Genomic DNA, 21,280 nt, shown 5'->3' with positions numbered 1-21,280 from the left:
GTAGCATGTGTGGTTCGCAGTTGGTAAAATTTCCCTCAGGAAGATTAGAGAGTATTTGTAATTCCATTGTCCAGTTGCTGGGTTGGTGTTGCTGTAGTGTGTTTCCCCATTATCTTACCAAAGTATTTTCATTTCACTCTCTTTAGGTACTGGATCACACAATACCCTGCTGCATTTAAGAGTGATTCAAAACTGGAAGAAGCCATGTCTGATTTCTGGGAGGTGGTGAAAAAGGAAGGAGATGAGTCTCACTGCCAGCTCATTGATACATCCAGTGTGTAAGTATTACAATACTGGCATACTTCGCAGAGATGTTGCTCAGCATAATATGACAATTCTGTCCAAAAAGTTAACTTTTATTTACTAAAGTAAGCATAGTAGTACATTAAAACATAGGAAGATAAAGTAACTAGGGAGTTAACTACTTTACCTGCCTCATTTGCCCATCACCATATCGTAAGTATAACTTGCCATTACATGGTAATGTTCATTTTACATCTTCCTGTTCCTGTCTGATATAGCGCATTATACCATGCCACTTACAATCACACTCCCATAAATGTATGCATACACATGTTCGAGTGCTCGTGCACACACATGTACACACACACACACACACACACACACACACACACACACACACACACACACACACACACACACACACACACAAGTTTTGATTCACTGAATTTGTTAGGAAGAATGCTCTGTGAATCCATAACCCCTCTTACTATAACATTTTTTAAGATTTTAAATCATTGTTCCTACAGTACTTTTTTTCTCAAAGTATGCCCTCATTCTGTGTTTGCTGATCCTTTAAAAATGCTATAATGTTTGGTATGTCTTTCTCTGTTTCCTTTTTTTCAACTGTTTTCACATAAATTCATATAATATCTCTCTCTCTCTCTCTCATTCATATTTCTTCAAGGATATCCACATTAGTGCCTTTAATCTTTCTTCATCAGTATCATCAACCCCCCCCCCCTTTTTCTCCAGTTTACATGGGTGCAGGGTGTTGCATCAGCTGTTAGCACCTGTCCCTTATTCACCTTTAATTCGTTTGAAAGTATTGTCTTTCTTTTTTAATTTCTCCAAATCTTTTGGGTTTCTAATAATATGACAGGACTGGACCCCATTCATAGGTTCATAAGTAGGTACTAGGCTATTGACCCAAGGGCCTACATAAGCCTAGCCAACAAGGTTCCCTGGCTTACGCCAACCAAGAAAGTTATTTTCCTGTGCCACTGTCGAGCAGAGACACAGAAGTGATCCCCGGGGGGTATTTCCTACTTCCCATCCACTCATCAAGATTTTTCTTGAAGAGTGCTAATGAAGAACTTTGCTTGACATAGATGGGTAGCCTGTTCCAGAGTATGGGAAGTCTCTGGGACAGGAATCTCTCCCTAAAGTATGTCCTGTTCATTGTGGTGACAAGGTTTAGGTCCCTAGAGTGTGTAGCTCAGAGGGATTGGGATTTCTTTAGGTGTGGCATCTCCAGCAGCTCTGGGTTTGACATAGCTTTATATGTTAGGCAGAGATCACCTCGGAGTAGGCGATATGTTACGGAGTAAAGTTTTTTGAGATGTTCATTGTAGGGCATTTGTTTGAGGCCAGTAATCCTCTTTGTGAGGTACTTCTGTGGCCTTTCTAGCTGCTGCAGATGTCTTGTGAGGTACATTCCAAAAGGGGAGTTGTACTCTATAATGGATCTAATGAGTGTTGAGTAGAGGGGAACAATGACCTCTTTTTTCCTGGATGAGAACGCTTTTATGATGAGGTGTGCCATGTAGAAGGACTTCCTTACTACTGTGGCGATGTGACTATCAAAGGAGAGACTGCTGTCCACCTGGGTCCCAAGGTCTCATCACACATTTGGTGTTAAGTAGATTGCTGCCTATGTGGTAGTTAATGGGTACAGAGTTTTTACCAAAGGGGATGACACTGCACGTTTTGGCATTGAGCTTGAGGCCATGGCTCTGACACCAGGCATCTGTCTCAGCGAGGCCCTTCTGTAGGATGTCCACATCATTTGGGGACTTGACTATGGCTCCAAGTTTGCAGTCATCTGCGAACTTCGTAAGCCAGAGGCCTTCTGTGTTAACCTGTACTTCAGAGAAGTAGATACCAAACAGGAGAGGTCCCAGGACTGAACCCTCTGGTACTCCACTTGTCACTGGTTTGAGGTCAGATTTGAAGTCTGCAACTTTTACAGTGTGGGTTCTGTCAGGGAGCCAGTTGGCAACCCATCTTGTGACATAGGGATTTATATCTAGTTTAGTGAGTTTAGCTATAATTCCAGAATGGGGGATGCTGTCAAAAGCCTTGGCAAGTTCAAGATAGGCTGTGTAAATCACCTTACCCTCATCTATGGCTTTGGTGACTGCCTCAAAGAAGTTGATCAGGTTCAGGAGGCATGATATGCCTTTCACAAACCCGAACTGGGTGGGATCCAGAGTTTGGAGGTTACCAATATCTTTGTTTATGTGTTCCATGATGATACATTCCATGGCCTTGCAGACCAGGCTTGTCAGGCTACTAGGTCTATAGTTCCTGGGATCAGTGGTGGCTCCCCCTTTGTGGAGTGGGATAACTGTTGCTGTGTGCCATTCAGTAGGCACAAAGCCTGATGCGAGGCTATTATTGAACACGATGCGTAAGTGGGGAGCCAGTTCGTTCTGAAGTTCATGTAAAACACAGCCTGGGATGTTGTCCGGTCCCATGGATGCTGTGTTTTTGGCTTTAGAGGGTGCAGCTTTTACCTGCGTAGTTGTGATTACAGGGACTTTGCATTCTTCCTGTATAGATATGGGCCCTTTAAGGGGTGGGGGGTAAAGTTAACACTGAACTTATCTGCCAGGATGCTGGCAATATCAGTTGGTTCTGTATATTTTGTGCCGTTGTGCTGTAACTCAGAGCAGATCTGGGTGTTGCCATCGAGATTCTTGACATAGCTATAGAATGCTTTGTGGTTGTCCTTAGAATTAGTGGCGATTTTGTTTTCGCAGCTAGCTTTGGAGGATCTTATAAGGGATCTCAGCTTCTTACTGAGGCTGACCAGGGAGCTCCTCCACTCATGGGATTTTACTCTCGTTTGCAACAGTTTCTTCCTTCTGTTGTACAGTTAGTTTATGGCTGGGGACCACCAGATTGCCTTCCTTTTTTTGGAGGATAGCATCTTGGTTCTGTTTGGGGTAGCATGATCCATGCACTCGTATAAGTGCCTATAGAGTGCATTTGTGTAAGATTCAGCAGTTGTAACTGTATTGTCTATTTGTATGGGTGTCATGAAGTTCACCACTTCTGTCTTAAGAAGCATGAAGTTCGCTTTGGAGAAATGTTTTACCATGGTTTCCTTATTGGGGGTGGGAGGTGTGGATATCAAGGGTGATTAGCTTATGGTCGGATCGGACCAATGAGGAGTTGACTTCAGGTGTGGAACACTGGTCACTCATGTTGGTAAGGACTAGGTCTACGATATTGTTGCCCCTGGTGGGTGTGTGGATAAGTTGATCCAGGGCATATGGAGTTTATGAATTCCAGAAAGAGTTGAGCTAAGGAGTTGGTAAAAGAGTAGTTTTCCCAGTTAATAGTGGGGTAGTTGAAGTCGCCCATTATTAGGGTGTTTGGTTGAACCCTAATATTTTCCAGTACATCAAGAAAAGAGGAGTGGGAATCCTGGGGCATGGTGGGGGATCTGTAGCAAGCTACAATTTGGATTGCAGTTTTGCCCGTAGTTTGTTGCACTTGGATAACCTCGGATGCATTATGCTGAGCAACTAGCCTGGAAGTGTAGATATCCTTAATGAATATGGACACACCTCCACCTTTGGTGTTTCGGTCCAGGTTACATGGCCAAAAAGTGTGGTATGAGTTATAGCCTGGTAGTGCAGGGGTGCTCTCTGGAGCCTTGAACCAGGTCTCAGTCACTGCACAGATATCGATGTTCTCCATTTGAAGGAGTGCCTCGAGTGAGTACATTTTGAGATTTAGACTTCTAGCTTTGAGTAGCATTACCCTCAGGTTTTGCTTGCCTGTTCCAGTTACGGTGGTGAATTTGTCATTTGAACCTTGCCTAAAAAGGCACTATAGGGGTGGCAAGAGCCTTAGCCAGTATCCGGAATCCCAGGGGCGACAGGTGCAGGCCATCTGTGGCAAAGCATCGTGGTCTGTCGACCATGTCATCCCAAGCATACAGATACTGGATCCCCTTAGAATGACACATGAAGCTTAGCCAATTGTTGAAGTCAATCATTTTGTCCTTGTACTGTGGTATCATTCTGGGCGATGACAGAATGCTACTCAGGGCTAGGGTCATACCTGCCTGGGCTACAAGATCGGAGACCTCTTCCATGTCTCTTTTCATGTAGTCCAGGGAGGTACATCTCAGGTCATTCACACCAACATGGACAATGACAGAGTCATATTTGTACTTGTTGTGGAGTGACCTGAGTGCGTGGGTTATGTGGTGGATCCTGGCACCTGACAGGCAGCTGACAGTAACCTTCTCCTTGTTTAGCCTGATGAGTGGAACATCAGTGTGCCTGACTATAAAGTCACCTATGACTAGAGTGTTGGGTACGTTGTTTTGCCTTATTGGCTGTGGTTGAGTGGCACACTGAGTTTGTGGGCTATGTGTCATTTGGGTTGTGTTGAGGGATGGAGGTTGCTTGCATTTCTGCTTTGGAGGTCTCTGTTGCTTAGACAGATTATTATTGAGAGCCTCCGCAAATGTTTTTGTGTTACTATGTGTGGATTTTGGTGGTGTAGATTTAGTTAGACTGTGATGTGTGTGGTGTGGTACAAATGTTTACCTTCTCCTCATGACTGTCAAGTTCAGTCTTTGTTGGAGAGAGCTTTACCTCCAGTTTGGCTAGATAAGTGCATCTCTCACAGGTTGTAGTGTTGGGTGGTAGGAGAAGAGGGTTGTCTGTGTACATGAGACAATTTCTACATTGCCTCAAGATGCCCAGATTCATCAGATAGAAAGGAGAGAACATTGGGAGCTGACCCTTGGACATGCCTTAATAAAAAACTATTTTCCTCTAGATAAGTGAGGAAAGTGAGTACAAGAGCTGTTTTTCTCTAAGCAAATGAGAAAAGTAAGTACAAAAACTGTTTTATATGATTAAAGTTTATGAAATTAGTATTGCTTCAGTCTTTGATGTCAGCCAAAAGTGCTCTTCACAGCACTCGCAATGTGTGCAGTAATGACTCCTTCTGCAATTCGTGCAGGGTTACAGGGAATGGTAACATATCTAAATACGATTGTAGATTTTCTTTTCATAAAATCCATTGCTCCAGCTACAATTGGACCTGTCTGGGTATCTTTCTTCTACATGGCTCTTGTTTCTGCCTGCAGATCCTGATATTTTATGACTTTGTGTCTCTCTGTACACAATACACTGTAGACACTGGGTGTGGCGAATTCAATGATAAATGCTACTTTTGTCTTCTTTTCTTGGACCACTATATCTGGTTTTCTAGTACCTGTCTTTTGAACTGTTAGTAATGGGTTATCCCATGTGATATAAACTTCATCATTTTCTATGATGCTTTGTGGCTAATGTTTCCAGTGTTTTTCAGCCACTTCCATACCATAATGTTTGCACAATCCCCAGTGCAACAGTCTTGCCACATTATTATGCCTTTCAGTATACAGTCCTTCTGCCATTAGTATGTCACAACCAACAAAAACATGTGCGACTGTTTCCAGTTCGGTTTCACAAACCCTACATTTGTCTCTTTCTTCCACATGTTCAATGGACTTTGTAAACCAGCATGTATGTAGCCCACTATCTTGGGCTGCCAATATTAACCTTTCATCTCTTGGTTTGAATTCGCCTCTCCATAACCATTCCTGTGTTTGTTCGTGATCAACATGAGGTTCTTCCAGAAGTTTTCTATACTTGCAACTATATTTATGCTTTTTTCACATTTCTTGCCTTCTCATCTGATCCTTCACCTTATATTCTTTCTTTTGTTTTTTGGCACATTCAGTTGCTGCCTGATTTTTATCTACTTCTGGTTTGATTTCCATTCCTGCTTGACACCGATATGCTTCTGCTAAATTAAGCAGAGAAGTCATCTTAGATTTATTCTCCTCATTTTCAAAACTTTCACTACATTTGGGTCTTGTGAGATCAGCAGATAATGTTTGGAGTCCCACGATTGCAGATCTACACATGTAATCAATTTCAAGGAGGTCCAGCCCTCCTTTGGAACGGGGAATATATAATATTGGTATACACTGATTTTTATAAATTATTTGGTGAGCATGAAGCATCCTTCTTGTTTTCCTATCTAATCTATTCAACATGTTTTGGGGCCAGTCAATCACTCCAAAACTGTAAGTTAGGACAGGAAGAGCAAACTGGTTTATAGCTTGGATTTTGTTCCTAGATGTCAACGCTGTTTTCAGAATTAATTTAAGTCTTCTAAAGTATTCCTTACTAAGTTTCATTCGCATTTGTTCGTGTTTTATTGTTGATCCTTCATCATCTCCCAAATATTTATACATTCCCTCTTGCTGAAGTTCTTTTATATCACATTGTTGTCCCAAACTGATGATTTCCTGTTGCTGCAGTTTTCCTGCTTTAAAGGTTGCTTTTGCACACTTATCAAGACCAAATTACATTCTTATATCATCTGAAAAAGTTTTGCCAACCTGCAGCTGTACTTTCATTTCCTCATCTGATGAGCTATACAGTTTTAAATCATCGACAAAGAGAAGATGAGAAGTCTTTACACTTTGTTGTTTTTTAGGAGCCAAATTATAGCCATGGCCTAAGTTGTTAAGTAAACAGCTTAATGGGTTAATGGCAAGGCAGAATAGCAACGGTGACAGAGTCACCCTGGAATATCCCCCTTTGCATTTTTATCCCTGGGATAATAATCTTTTATCATGGCTTAATTGCAAAGTGGTCTGCCACTAGGGTTGCCCCCCTCCGTTTTTTTTTCCGGACTATCCGGAAATCAAACTGATTCTCCGGTAGTCCAGAAAACACTGTACAAACTCCGGTATTCTGTTTTAAAAAGGAAACAGATTATCAGAGTATGTAAATCGGCTGATTTACTATGCTTTTTTTACAAAAAAGCATAGCAAATCAGCCGAAAGCAGGCAGCAGGAACAGAAAAAGAATGCATTCCTCACTGAGTGATGCCATTGTGAAATCACAAAATGGGTGGAATGTGGGCGGGAGAGGGGTGGGATGGGCGGGGTGTGGTTTTACTCCAGTTTTAGCCACGATAAAAGGTGGCAACCCTATTTGCCACTGCTTCATGGTCACTGTAATGTAGTCAATCAGTGTAGGGCATATCTTATACATTTTAAGCACTCTTTTATCCATGAATGTGGGATACTATCAAATGCTTTTTTTATAGTCAATCCATGTCCTGTAGAGAAGATAAGGTATGAACCAATAACCTCATACACTAAAAAGTGATTACGTCTTTGCTTTTAATGTATTTAATTGTATAATTAATTTGTCCCAGACTTCAAATTTTCATGGCTGTACAGCTGATGCTTATATTGCCTAATTCACATAGCTCTGTCATGATAATGTAGGATTTCATCTTGTAAACTGCTTGTATCATGACTTCAGTAGAAATGATCTGTTATATCTTTGCAAAACATTCCTTTGTAGTATCTGTGTCAGTAGATTTGCACACAAAACAAGGATGTCATATTTTTTAACAAACAGTCTGAAAAAAAATTAACCAGTCTCATATTTTTGCATAGAAATTAATAATGCGGCATGATACTGTAATCTGAATTTTACTAGCCAGTTACACTTTGCACAAACTACATAGTTTAGTCTTTAATAAAATAGCAGAACTACTCCTTTGAGCTACATATTTTTATGTTACTTAGTGCACAGGGTATATTATGTGCACAGTTTATTCTCATTCTGACCGGTTTAACGGTCTTGTTTAAAATTTGCAAGTAAACTGAGGGCTGCCACCTTTTTAGATGCCCAAAGTGGGGCATGTTTTGTTTGTTCTTTTCGCCACCTCACAGCTGTCTTTTAACTGCTGCAAGCTCCTCTCCTCATTCTCCAGCTCTACTGGACCCAAGTAATTCTCCCACAAGCTCTGTCTGAGCCACATCCAGGCCCACTGAGGTGATCTGTGGACATGGTGCAACATTGTGCTGCTGCCTTAGAGTATTATGACTTAATTCATTACACCCTTATGTCTCAAGGTGTTTCCCCCTTTACTCTGTATGTACATGTTAACTTCTGGGGATGGACATATGGTGAGGCTGTGTTGGCATATCTTCCCACTTCCATGGCAACTTGGACAATGCCCTCTCCTATTCTTGCTCTGTTGGCAACGCCTCCCCCAAGTCTTAACTGTGAGCTGTGTCCAAGTATGCTCCCTCCCATCCCATGTTAGGCACGTCCATCCCTCCCTTCCAGCACCTCAGATGCTTCAGCTTCTAGTCAAACCGGGATCACCTGGATTGTAGGGAAGGATTTATTCCTTTATGTTAGGTTAAACTGGGACAGTTTGTTATTGAAATCTGAGATGTTGCAGAACAAATTATAGCAATAACCAGTGCAAAGAAGAAAACTTCACTTTTTTACCAAAATAACAGCTCATTATTACAGAATTTAATTAGCTTTCTATTGTCCCATGTCATATTAAGGTGTTTCAAATACAAAATCATTGCTTTATGTAATTATGAGAAGAAAATCTCAAGACATTTGCCACTTTTTGTGTTTTTTTCACTGAAAATAGGCACCTGAATAGGTGAACCCTAATTTAATTTCATCATCAGAATATATCATCTTTCTTTCCATGTTTCTACTTGTTTATGTGTATGTATGCATATATAGGAATATGCATATGTGTACATGCCTCATATTCAAAGCCATGGAAAGACTTGCTATGGAATTAATCAATCAAGACATAGGGAACCTACAAACACTTGACTCATCTCAGTCTGGATTCATCAGGAACAGGTCATGCATACTCAATCTAGTGGATTTTTTTGAAAAGGGTCACCAAATCAATGGATGAACAGTACACAACACATACATCGAAATGACCAAAGCTTTTGACCCAGTTCCCTAATCAGACACAGTAGAAAAGCTAAATAATCTGGTAATAAACTATGCCATGTGCTTGATTGCCATCTGGCTTACAGAATTGATGCACATAATCAAACTTGGGGAATTTGCCTCCACAAAAATACCAGTCAGAACAAGCTCCACAGGGTTCTGTGCTGGGATCTCTCCTGTTTAGCATGTACGTTTCTGAAATAAAAGTCAATACCAAATGGTTCTGGATGACTAAGTTTGCAGATGACTGAAAATTAAGAGCAGTAATTGAATCCCCAAATGACTTAGCCATCTTGCAGGAGGTTTGTCTAAAATAAGCAACTGGTGCAAATATCATGGACTGAAACTAACTGTCAAAACATGCATTATTGTATCCTTTGGGAAGGCATCTACACCAGGGATCTACCACATTGATAATACACCCTTATGAGTTGACTCAGCTGTTTGGGATTTGGGAACTTATGCAGACAATGACCTAACATTTGACCAACATATGTCTGTTGTTGTAAGAAAGTCCTTCTATATTGCACAGCTTATAAACAAAGGGATTTTGTCTACCACTAGGGATGTCATTGTCTCCCTTTACTCAATCCTCATTATACCAGTCATTGAATATAATGCCCTCTTTGGCATGTATCTGTCCAGACGGCTCTACTTCAAAACATTGAAATCTCATAACACTGAACTTCAAAACATTGAGACCATAACATCAAAAACTCAAAACACTGAAAACCCAAAACAACAAAAATTCAGAACACTGAAAGTATGCATCATAACATAGAAAACTACAACACACATTTAAATAACATTCCCTCCAGCTATAACATCCCCAAAGTAAGAAACACACTTTTTACTATGTTTCAGAAGGTGGGCAAGCCCCCTGCACCCCCATGTGGGGAGCTCTGCCCCCACTCTCTGTAAATTAAATATACCATCTCCTCAATCGTACTACTGTGGACAAAAGTTAATTTCTTAACCCCACTGTAACATGATCACCATACAGAATGTAAACATATGGATGTGTTCCTTTCATGGAAGTTAAATTAGTGTTCTGATAAGTGCTGGGAGAAGTGAGTAGGGGAAAAAGTGTTTATTTTGCCAATCTATACATGTTTATAGGCCACACAGGTCAGTGAATTAGACATTATGCTTACATTCTGTATGGTGATCGCGATACAGTGAGGTTAGGAATTTAACTTTTTTCCAGTGTAGTCTGATCCTGGAGTTGATATATTTAATTTACGGGGGCTGTTGGGGGTGCATGGGGGCTTGCCCCCCAGCAGAAATGTAGTAAAAGATGTGTTAGTTTGGTGTTGTTATAGGTGGAGGGGATGTTATTTGCATGTGTGTTGTAGTTTTCAATCTTATGATGCAAAGTTTCAATATTCTAAGTTTTCGTTGCTTTGTGTTTTCAGTGTTTTGGGTTTCTGATGTTATGCTCTCAGTGTTTTGAAATTCAGTGTTATGAGATTTCAGTGTTTTGAAATAGACCCATCCAGACACATGCAACAACTGGAACACCCATAAAAAGCCTTACTAAAAGGATATAAGGCCTAAACAACATGTCCTATACTTGGTATCCTGCAGACTGCTAATAGGGGAACGGTGTCAGGCACAGAAGGCATGCTCCAACCCATTACTTATGGATTTACTGCACATCAGCAAGTCAACTGACATTAAAAATACTCAGTCTATGAATCTAAACCTCTTCTGCAAGCAACATCAACAGAATGGTTTGGAGGGACAGGTACATCTTGCAGAAGATACCGCTGCTCAGGAACAGACTCCCCATCCACATAAAACAAAGTTCATCCCTGTCTATATTAAAGCACAACTTAGATCTATGGAGGTAAAACAAAAATGTTACCCCAGAACTGTCACCTGTAATGCTAATGGACAAAGGCACCTCCTAAGTGCTTTATCCCTTGCTTTAGTCCCTCCAATTATCTACAGTATGATTCCAGTTATTCACATTAGGGGTAATATATAGTTATCAACCATGGGATGTGTAAGGCCACTCTATAACCAAATGGGATAGGCTATTGTGAGCACAACCAGGGAAATTGGCTAGGCTTAAAATGGCCCACAATGGCAGCTAGAGTAGTGCTTACCTATGAAACTATAATATGTACCAAATCACATCCTAATAGATTATAAACATCTGGCCACCTATGATATTTCTTCTCTGACCAAAGCATTTTAAATTAAAAGAATTAACCTATAATATGTACCATACCAGCTCCTATTAGGTTATAAACATCTGCCCACCAAGAGTATTAATTATGTGGCCAAAGCATTTTTAATTAAAAGAATGAGCCTATAATATGCTTTTAGTCCTTTTTAATTTAATTGTATTTTTTAAACTGTGTTTGGTCTAATATTGCTGCATACTCAAGTGTGCTAGCTTGCACTGCATGTGAATTGTTTTTTACTACTGTTTTTGCTACTTTTCTGTAAAAAAAAAAAAAAAAAACTGTAAGCCTGTTTCCTACCTTTCCTGTAACTAGTGCTCCAGATACAGATTTGTTGTATCCAGGACTGTATGTAAGCTTCTGAGTCCCCCAAGCCTTTTTGTGTTGGAGGGAAGCCTTCTAGCTTATCAGTGGGAGTGGTAAGCACTAGGTAACCTGTCTACCACATAAGTAGTGGTTCTGGCCCAGAATTTGTAGTTATTGGCCGTTTGGGCAATCTCTTCCATCTCTCTCAACTTTCTGATTTGAAAGCCTGTATTTGCACTTGTTTCTGTCCTGTAACTCATCTAGTGCAGATACAAATTCTTAGTTTTAGCACTTAAATTTGCTTGTTCATGCTCAGCACTTGTTCAGAACTTGTAAGCACTAAATAAACTACTAATTACTATAGCACTCTATCTTCCTCATTACTTAGAGGAAAACAGTTTTTGTACTTACTTTTCTCACTTGCTTAGAGAAAAACAGCTCTTGTACTCACTTTCCTCACTTATCTCGAGGAAACACCCTGCAACTCTCTTTTTGCGCGGTCTTGCGCACAGCGCAGCATCGGGCAGCACCGGTTAGTTGGGCTATACTATTCCCGGCCCCACAAAGTCTGCTCTGCCTTAGAACTAGGCAAGCCTCAACTCAAGTGCTTCAGATCAGCTGCTCTTATTGCAGCACTTGCAAAACAGAAATCAGCACTTGTCCTAATTTCCTAGACAGCACTATTATTCTCCAAATTTCCTAGACAGCACTATTATAATATAGCATAAGACCCCCGATCGTCCACAGGACTTAAGTTCAATTTACTCTTCAAACCATGTCCAGAGGTCAGCTTCAGGTGTACTCTCCAGTTCATCTGGTGGAATTGGGCATCCTGAGGCAATGTCACAACTGCCTCATGTATACAGACAACCCTTTCCTCTTACCTCTAGACACAAACACTTGTGAGAGATGCAAATACACAGCCAGACTGGCGGCTAAGCGCTCTCAACCCATGACTGTAACAGACAGTCAAGAGGATAAGGGACACACTTGCATCACACCACCTGTCACACATGAATCTACAAAACAAGCCAGAAAACACATAATTCACCTCAGCAGTGTGCCTCACAACAGCCCTTAAGGCAAAACACCATACCTAACACGCTAGTAATAGGAGACTCTATAGTAAGGCACACGGATGTTCCACTCACCAGGCTGAACAAGGAGAAGGTTACTGTCAGCTGCCTGTCGGGTGCTCGGATCTGCCACATAACACAAGCACTTAGGTCACTCCAGAACAAGTACAAGTATGATGCTGTCATTGTACATGTTGGTGTGAATGATCTAAGACATACCTCCCTGGACTACATGAAAAGAGACATTGAGGAGCTCTCTGATCATGTAGCCCAAGCTGGTATGACCCTGACCTTGACTAGCATACTACCTTCACCTAGAATGATACCACAATACAAAGACAAAATGATGAATTTCAACAATTGGCTAAGCTTCTGGTGTCATTCTAAGGGGATCCAGTGTCTGTCTGCCTGGGATGACATGATAGACAAGCCTCGCTGTTTTGTCAGAGATGGGTTGCACCTGTCACACCTAGGTTTTCGAATACTGGCCAAGGCTCTTGCCGTCTCCATAGTGCCTTTTTTAGAGAAGGCTCAACGGACAAACCAACCACCATAACCAGCACAGGTAACCAAAAACTAAGGGTAATGCTACTCAACGCCAGAAGTCTCAACCTCAAAATGCACACACTCGAGGCTCTCCTCAGCATGGAGAAAATCGATGTTTGTGCAGTGACGGAAACCTGGTTCAAGGCTCAAGAGAGCATCCCAGCACTGCCAGGCTACAATTCATATCATACCTTCCCGCCTCAGTTACCAGATCGCAGTACAAAGGGCAGAGGTGTATCCATATTCATCAAGGATACCCATATCTCCAGGTTAGTAGCGCAGCATGATGCCCCAGAGATCATCCATGCGCAACTATCAGCAGGCAAAACCACATTTCTAGTCATAGCCGGTTATAGATCACCCACCATGTCCCAAGATGCTCACTCTGCATTCCTTGAGACATTGGAAAATATAAAGGTCCTACCCAACACCATAATCTTAGGTGATGTCAACTACCCTGGTATAGACTGGGTGAACTACCAATGTTCCAACTCCTATGCTCAGTGATTCATAGAATTTATAAATTCAAATGCCCTTGAACAACTAGTATGTTCCCCCACTAGAGGGGACAACATATTGGATTTAATCATCACAAATATAGGCGCCCACTGTACCACACCCGTTATCACTCCCTCCTTGGTCAGATCCGACCACAAACTGATAACCCTGGACATCCTCACCCCTCCACCTCCCCCAGTCAAAAAAAACATAGTCAAAAACCTTTCCAAAGCAAACTTCAAACTACTTGCATCCGAAGTGGAAAGCTTAACTATTCCCTTGCAGAAGGATAATGATATCCAGGATGCGGAATCCTACACCAAGGCACGCTATATGCATCTTCAGGATTGCATGGACCATGCTATCCCAAATAAAACCAAGACTCCTTCCTCAAGCAAGAAGAAACCAGTCTGGTGGACCCCAGCCATAAGCAAACTTTACAATAAAAGGAGGAGACTTATACAAAAAAAGGCCAAATCTCAAGTAGAAAAATCATCCCTGATCAGCATTAGTAAGAAATTGAGGGCCCTCATCAAGTCAACTAAAGCTAATTTTGAAAAGAAAGTTGCCAAGAATGCCAAGGATAAGCATAAGGCCTTCTATGGCTACGTCAAAAACCTAAATGGCAATGCTCAGGTCTGTTCTGAGCTAGTACAAAATGGAACAAAATACACTGACCCTTCTGACATTGCCAACATCTTGGCTGACAGGTTCAGTGCAAATCCCCCCCCCCTCACCACCTACAGGGCATATTGCCATTCCAGGGGATTGTGTAAGTTCAATTATTACTGATACATTGGTTAACAAGGCTCTATCTAAAGCTAAAAACACTGCCTCCATGGGACCAGATGGTGTCCCAGGCTGTGTCATACACGAGCTCCAAAAGGAATTAACCCCGCATCTTAATACCCTGTTCAGTCTCAGCCTCTCCACAGGATATGTGCCCAGAAAATGGCACACGGCAATGGTGGTCCCGCTACACAAGGGTGGGGCACAACTGACCCTGGGAACTACCGACCAATAAGTCTGACCAGTCTGATCTGTAAGGCTATGGAGCGAATCATTATGGAACTCATAAATGGAGAGATTGGGAACCTCCAGTCGCTGGACCCCACACAGTTCAGCTTCATCAAGGGCAGATCATGCCTCCTGAACCTGGTGGATTTCTTTGAGACAGTTACTCAGGCTATAGATAAGGGAAAGGAGGTACACACGGCTTACCTTGACCTTGCTAAAGCATTTGACACCATTCCCCATTCGGGAATTATTGATAAGCTCACCAGCCTGGGCATAAACCCTTACGTCACAAGATGGATCACAAACTGGCTCTCAGACAGATCCCATAAAGTAAGAGTAGCGGGATCTATGTCCGAATCCAGACCAGTAATGAGTTGTGTGCCTCAGGGCTCTGTCCTGGGGCCCCTCCTGTTTGGCATATACTTCTCAGAAGTACAGGCAAGCACGGAAGGGCTGTGGCTGACTAAGTTTGCGGACGACTGCAAACTGGGTGCTATAATAGAGTCTCCGGCCGACATGGAGATCCTCCAGAAGGGCCTAAATGAGACTGATGCATGGTGTCAAAGCCATGGTCTCAAGCTAAATGCAAAAAAATGCGTAGTAATCCCCTTTGGACAAAACAGAGTACCATAAACTACAACATAGGAGGTAATCCCCTGAAATCTGAAGAAGAAATTAGGGATCTAGGGACCCAAGTAGATAGCCAGCTTTCCTTTGATAACCATGTTGCCAAAGTGGTTAGAAAATCCTTCTATGTGACCCATCTGATCATGAAAGGGTTCACATCAAGATCTAAGGATGTAATGGTGCCCCTCTACTCTTCCCTCATCAGACCCATTATTGAGTACAATGCACCAATTGGAATGGACCTGGCTAGACATCTCCAGCAGCTGGAGAGACCACAGAGGTACCTAACCAAGAGAATTACTGGCCTCAAACAGTTGCCCTATGCAGCACGATTGAAAAAGCTAAGACCATTCTCTGTTGGATACCGCTTTCTCAGAGGCGATCTCTGTCTAATGTAAGAGCCATGTCCAACCCAGAATTGTTGAACATGCTCCATCTTAGCAAAACCAAATCTACTCGAGCTACACGCTCTAGGGATATAAACCTCAACACAACAATGAATAGAACATGCTGGAGGGATAGATTCCCTTCGCAGAGACTTCCCTTACTATGGAACAGGGTCCCGATCTACATAAGACAGAGCCCCTCACTATCACTCTTCAAGAAGAACCTTGATGAGTGGATGGGTAACAGAAAGTTCACACCGGGGATCACACCAACAGCACTACTAGATAGGGGCCAAGGGTACTAGCTGCTAGTACAAGGGTCTAGGGAACTACTAAAGGGGCGGTGAATACCGCACAACGTGGCTGGGCTAATATATGCCTTCGGGTAGATAGCTCAGTACCAACCTATGAACCTATGTATCATACTACCTCTTAATAAGTTATTAACATCTGCCGACCCACAATATTAGATATCTGGCCAAAGCATTTTTGATTAAAAGAAAGTTTCATTAATATCCATCAGTTACGCAATTTCCTTGTAGTTTTAAGTCTAGCAATGACATACCATATACAGAAACACAGATTTAGTTAAGGAGCACATAGGCAATGTAGTGTTCACTATTTGATTATCTGTATTATTAGAAAGCAGGTTTTAATAATTATTTTGTCATAAATCATCAAGTGGACGTGTAGCTTCAGACTAAAAATTACTTTTTTTTCATCAAGCCTCACCAGGAAGTACACAAAGCTGTCTTCTCCCTTTTCCCACTGTCTGTACTAAACAACTTTAAATCAGTCTACAGATCATCTCTTTAAGAATTGCATTCTACAGTCTAGTCACCACCCCTGTTAATTTATATTCCTGAAAATACTCTTTCTTTTTTGTCATTTTTCCAACTTAACCATCTATCTGTCCCTTACCTTCCACTGACCCAGTCATTCTCCTTCCTGTCTTGATATTCCACGTATTGGGATAAGAGAATCTGATGCCACGTGACAGACATGCACAACTGATGGGGACTTTTTCTATTTGCTCCTACAACTCCTTTATCCTGTATGACTTTGCGCACCTACATAAAATCTCGCAGAATGGTATTCTTTATATAACAGCAAGCTCACATGTCTATATATGTGTTACTTGTCATTCATGCCTGGCCCTTCTTTGTTATTCCTAGGGCCTTACCTAGTGATCTTACCTTGGTGGCACCTCTTTCACTGAGCTTGTTATTTTCTTCCTTCCTCTAAGATGGAGAGGTATCTTTAGTCACTCACTCCTATCTTCTTTAGCAACTCCCTCAGCACCCTGACTACTAAACCTGGACTGCTGGTAGTATTACACTTTGGATAGTCTCCCTCTGTTCCATGGAGCTGGCATGTAGATGTAAGTATTCTCCTTTCAGTTGGCACTTGTGCAGTAGCCTTGAGGTCTTCACTTCACATCTGCGTTGTTTGTTGGACCCATGATGATGCATTGCTGTTGTACCATGCATCTCTTTTACCCATCTCCCCTTCCTTAGTGCACAGTCCTGTTTCACTAAGGATTTGGTTATCCTCCATCTCTTCTATTCCAGTCACCATCTTGGCATCCCTTCTATGCTCATTCCCTGCCAGTTTGATGTGAGTCTCATGATACAGCCTCTGAAAATTAATAAAATATTCTAAATGAGGCCTGTTCTTTTCTGTATGCTAGGAGGTAGGCTCTACAAATTGTATAAATCCTAGCGATGAATCCCAATTTTTTTTTCTTATTTGCCACTTCTTTCTCACTTTCCACAGCATGATTCATCCCCCGTTCTGAATGATTTTCCTTATTCCTTTGCTCAGTAGACACTTTTCCTTACAACATGCCAGTCTTAGATTCACCCTTCCCAAAATAAATGGCATAAGTGTGCTACTGTTTTTATTCAGAACCACACTTTTTTTTAATTTGTCCCACATTTTGCACCTGTGATATGTTAGAAGCTGGCTTCCCATTCTTAACATCTTTAGCAGCCACTGGTCTTATGTACATGAAATTCAACTGGCTGCATTTAATCCTTAGCCAAGTCCATGAAGACACTTACCAATATGATAAACAAAAAAGGGTCCATCTCTGAATCTGGGCAACCCACATGATATCTTACCTGCTTGCCATCCTTGGCCTCCTATCAGCTACCTGCCTGTATACCATACTAATTCAGCCTGTTCTCAAGTATCTTTGTCTTTTCTTTTATTTATCTTTATTTTATTTTGCTTTTGTTTACTGGGCTTGTCTGACTGGCTTCAGTCAAAAAAACATTCTCAGTGGATGCCCGGCAAGAAAAACTCCAACATATTACAGACATTTTTAAACAGACATTTAGTAATATACATGAATATACATATGTTGACAATCACACATTTATTTACTAATTAGATTACATTCATATGAAATAAAGGCAGCTATTACAATATAAAAGGCACTTGTGCATTAACAGATGTTGACACTGAGCATTTGAAGAGACATCTATTTGTAGGTTTATCAAATAAGTAATAGATTATGTAATTAGTTTTTAGAAATTCAAAGAAATGGAGGTGAGGGAAGGAACTAGGTAGGGCAGAAAATGTTAATATTATGTTTAAGAGGTTGAGTATAAAGCACTTACCAGGTTTATGTAATAAAGTTTATACTTTCGTGGTTCGTTATTGCATTGTTATAATTATATATATATATATATATATATATATATATATATATATATATATATATATATATATACAGCTATCATAAGGTTTATATTTGAAGTATAGAGGTGGGGGTGAGTAGGTATATATTGCTATCATAAGGTTTATATTACAGGTATAGAGGTGGGGGTTGAGTAGTGTCACAAAACATTGTATATGGATGGGGGATGCTGGTAAAACTATTCAGGTATTGGTGAAGACTGGTTTTGGGGCACAAGATTTTGAATGAAGAGAAATCGTTTGACAATATGGCAAGCTGAAGACAACAGTGACATTTATCCTGCAGATGTACAGAAGCAGCTCCATTGATTTTATAGATGAAGTTTTAATTGTGTTTTAAACAAGTTTGCATTTTGAATGGATTTCTGTGGTAGTGTGATATGGTTCTACAGCGGTAGCTGCACTATTTGAATGTAAAGAGTCTCCTTCAGTATTAGATGATTTGGTTATAAAGAAGAATGTGTATTGTAGTTAGCTGAGAGACAGAACTAGGGAATCTGGTAGTTCTAACTAGTTTAATTTTCTTAGGGCTTGGCAGTGGTGCGTTTTGTTGTTAAAGTGTTTAGTTTACTGCAAAGGTGGCTATTTTATTATAACACTGCTCACGTTTGGATGGTTATGAGACTTGAAAGTTAGTGAAGATTGGGGCACAATAGTGGAGAGGTGGCAGAAAGAAATTAGAGGCTATATGTCTTCTGGCTGTGTCTGTGAGACAGGCTTTTACTAAGCATAATGTAAATAGTTATTAATGAGTTTCTTTAACTACATGTGATACATGGTGGTCAAATTTCAACTGGTTGTCCATGATAACACAGAATAATTTTGTGTGGTCTATTTGTTTTATCATAGTGTTTTTTGGTAGGTGTATGTTTTGGGGTACACAACAGTAATTTAGGGTTTTTTGGGGAGTTTAGTAGTAGTAGTTGCAAATTATTTATCCATGTTTCAATTGAAAAGAAGGATTTCTGTGTAAGATCTTGGAGTTTATAGAGGGATTTGCAGAGCATATTAGGGTTGAGTCATCAACGTAATGAAGTAGGTTAGCATTTTTTGTAGCAGAGCAGAGGTCATTGATGAATATGTTGAAAAGTATGGGGTCTAGTATAGATCCTTGTGGGACACCAGTAGTTACTGGTAAGAAGGTAGAGAAATCATGTTTCCATTTCACTGCTTGTGCTCTGTTTGAGTGGTAGCCATGGAACTATTGCAGTAAAGAATTGGTAAGTTCTATGGAGTTATATTAGAGTTTCTGGTGGAAGACGGTATCAAACACTTTTGATAAGTCTAGGAAGATTACAGAGACTAGTCTTCCTACATTTCTAAAGGCGTTGACATTACTTAAAAAAAATGATCAAGTCAGTAGTTGTGCTGTGATGAGGACAGAAGCCATAATGGGTTGAAGACAGAAGCTGGTTATCTATGAGATAGTTAAAAAGTTGTGTATGAATACATTTTTCTAACATTTTATAGGGGAAATAAAATAGCACTTGGCCTATACTTTGAAAGATCTGCATTGATTCTACTCTTGTGCAGAAAAATAATTAATTATTTTTTTGTCCATAACAAAGGGACTTTATTTTCATATATGGATCAATTTATCAGAACTGAAACTGGATGTGCAATAGTCACAGCTGCTATTTAAGATATTCACCAGCTAGATTGTCGAGACAGCTGAAGTAGGCTTTAATTTTTCTGAGGTATTTTTTGATGGTATCTGTGAGAAATGGTTGGAAGGAGAAATGTTGAAGGAGCATATCTTATTGAGTAAAGGACACTGAGATATTGATTGTTTGGTTGATTAACAAGTGTACTGTGTGTAAAAAGTGGGTATTACGTTGATTGGCTATGGATCATTTTGTTTATGTGTGTTTGGTGTTGGCTGTGTCGCTTGTCCTGGGTTTAATAGTTTATTCGATGAAGCCCAGAACAGTTTTCAATTATTAGTGTATATGGATTAACTGGTTAAGTAGTAGGTTTTCATATGTTTGGTGATAAGTTGTTTTGCTGGGTTTCTTAGCTGTTAATATGCTAGTACAGAATGAACTGATTTATTTTTTGTCCAGACCTTCCATGCTTTGTCCCTCTGTTTCAAGAGTTCTTTAGTTGCTAAGAATAGCCACAGGGCAGGGTTGGATATAAGACTTTAAGTCTGAGGAGGGCTAGTGTGTTTTGAACAGCTAGGAAGATTTTACTGATCTCAGAGACAGCATTAACTATGGTGAGAGTCTTTAGTGGCTCCCATTTAAGGAGATTTAGTGTATTAATACAAGTGTCTTCATGAAAAGTTGTAAGTTTTCCAATCAGGACATTTATTACAGAAACATTCAGTTTATAACTGGTGCTCATCAACTGGTGAGGAGACATAAAGTAAAACAAGCTTTCTGTCCTGTACTGAATGTAGACATCAAGAAGCTAGGAATACTAATTATGTGGCTTAGACAGTGTAATGTAATGGTCGGATGAAAGGATAGTGGCTGTTTTGGTACTTGGTCCTTAGAGTGCTCTTTTTGAGGACAATGTGACAGCCAGTTTCCATCAGAGGACAGGCATGTATCTGACTAGTTAAAGTTAATACACAGCAAGGCTCTTCATGTTAAACTTGCTTGCATTATACAACAGCAAGAATCACAGTGAAAAGTTTTACAGATTTAAGCCTTGTGGCTGAGCTCTTCTATTTAAGGGACATAAACTGATTAAATGTCCACAGGCACTGAAAGAAAAGAAAAAGAGAAAAAATACTGCTATAGTGAAATATTATATAGAGGCAAAGTTAATGCATCAATAACTAGCTTATTCCTAGATGTGGGGGAGGAACACTGAGTCAAAGCAAGAGAAGACTGAGAAAGCTAGCAAGGTTTCTGAATGTA

General features: G+C 40.6%; 1 protein-coding gene across 1 annotated transcript in view; it reads left to right on the top strand.

The window, feature by feature from the left end:
* Positions 1-21,280, top strand: part of LOC122787152 (RAS guanyl-releasing protein 1-like) — a 1,047,578-nt gene that overhangs the window by 842,158 nt on the left and 184,140 nt on the right. The window contains exon 5 of the mRNA XM_044062873.1: positions 147-278. Coding sequence (XP_043918808.1) covers positions 147-278 — 132 coding nt within the window. The remainder of the gene's footprint in view (positions 1-146; positions 279-21,280) is intronic.

Source organism: Protopterus annectens, chromosome 1.part0, assembly GCF_019279795.1.
Source record: "Protopterus annectens isolate FY-2018-M chromosome 1.part0, PAN1.0, whole genome shotgun sequence".
In the NCBI taxonomy this organism is placed as follows: Eukaryota; Metazoa; Chordata; order Ceratodontiformes; family Protopteridae; genus Protopterus; species Protopterus annectens.
Note: the sequence above shows the minus strand (reverse complement) of the source record. Positions and strands in the feature narration are given on the sequence as shown.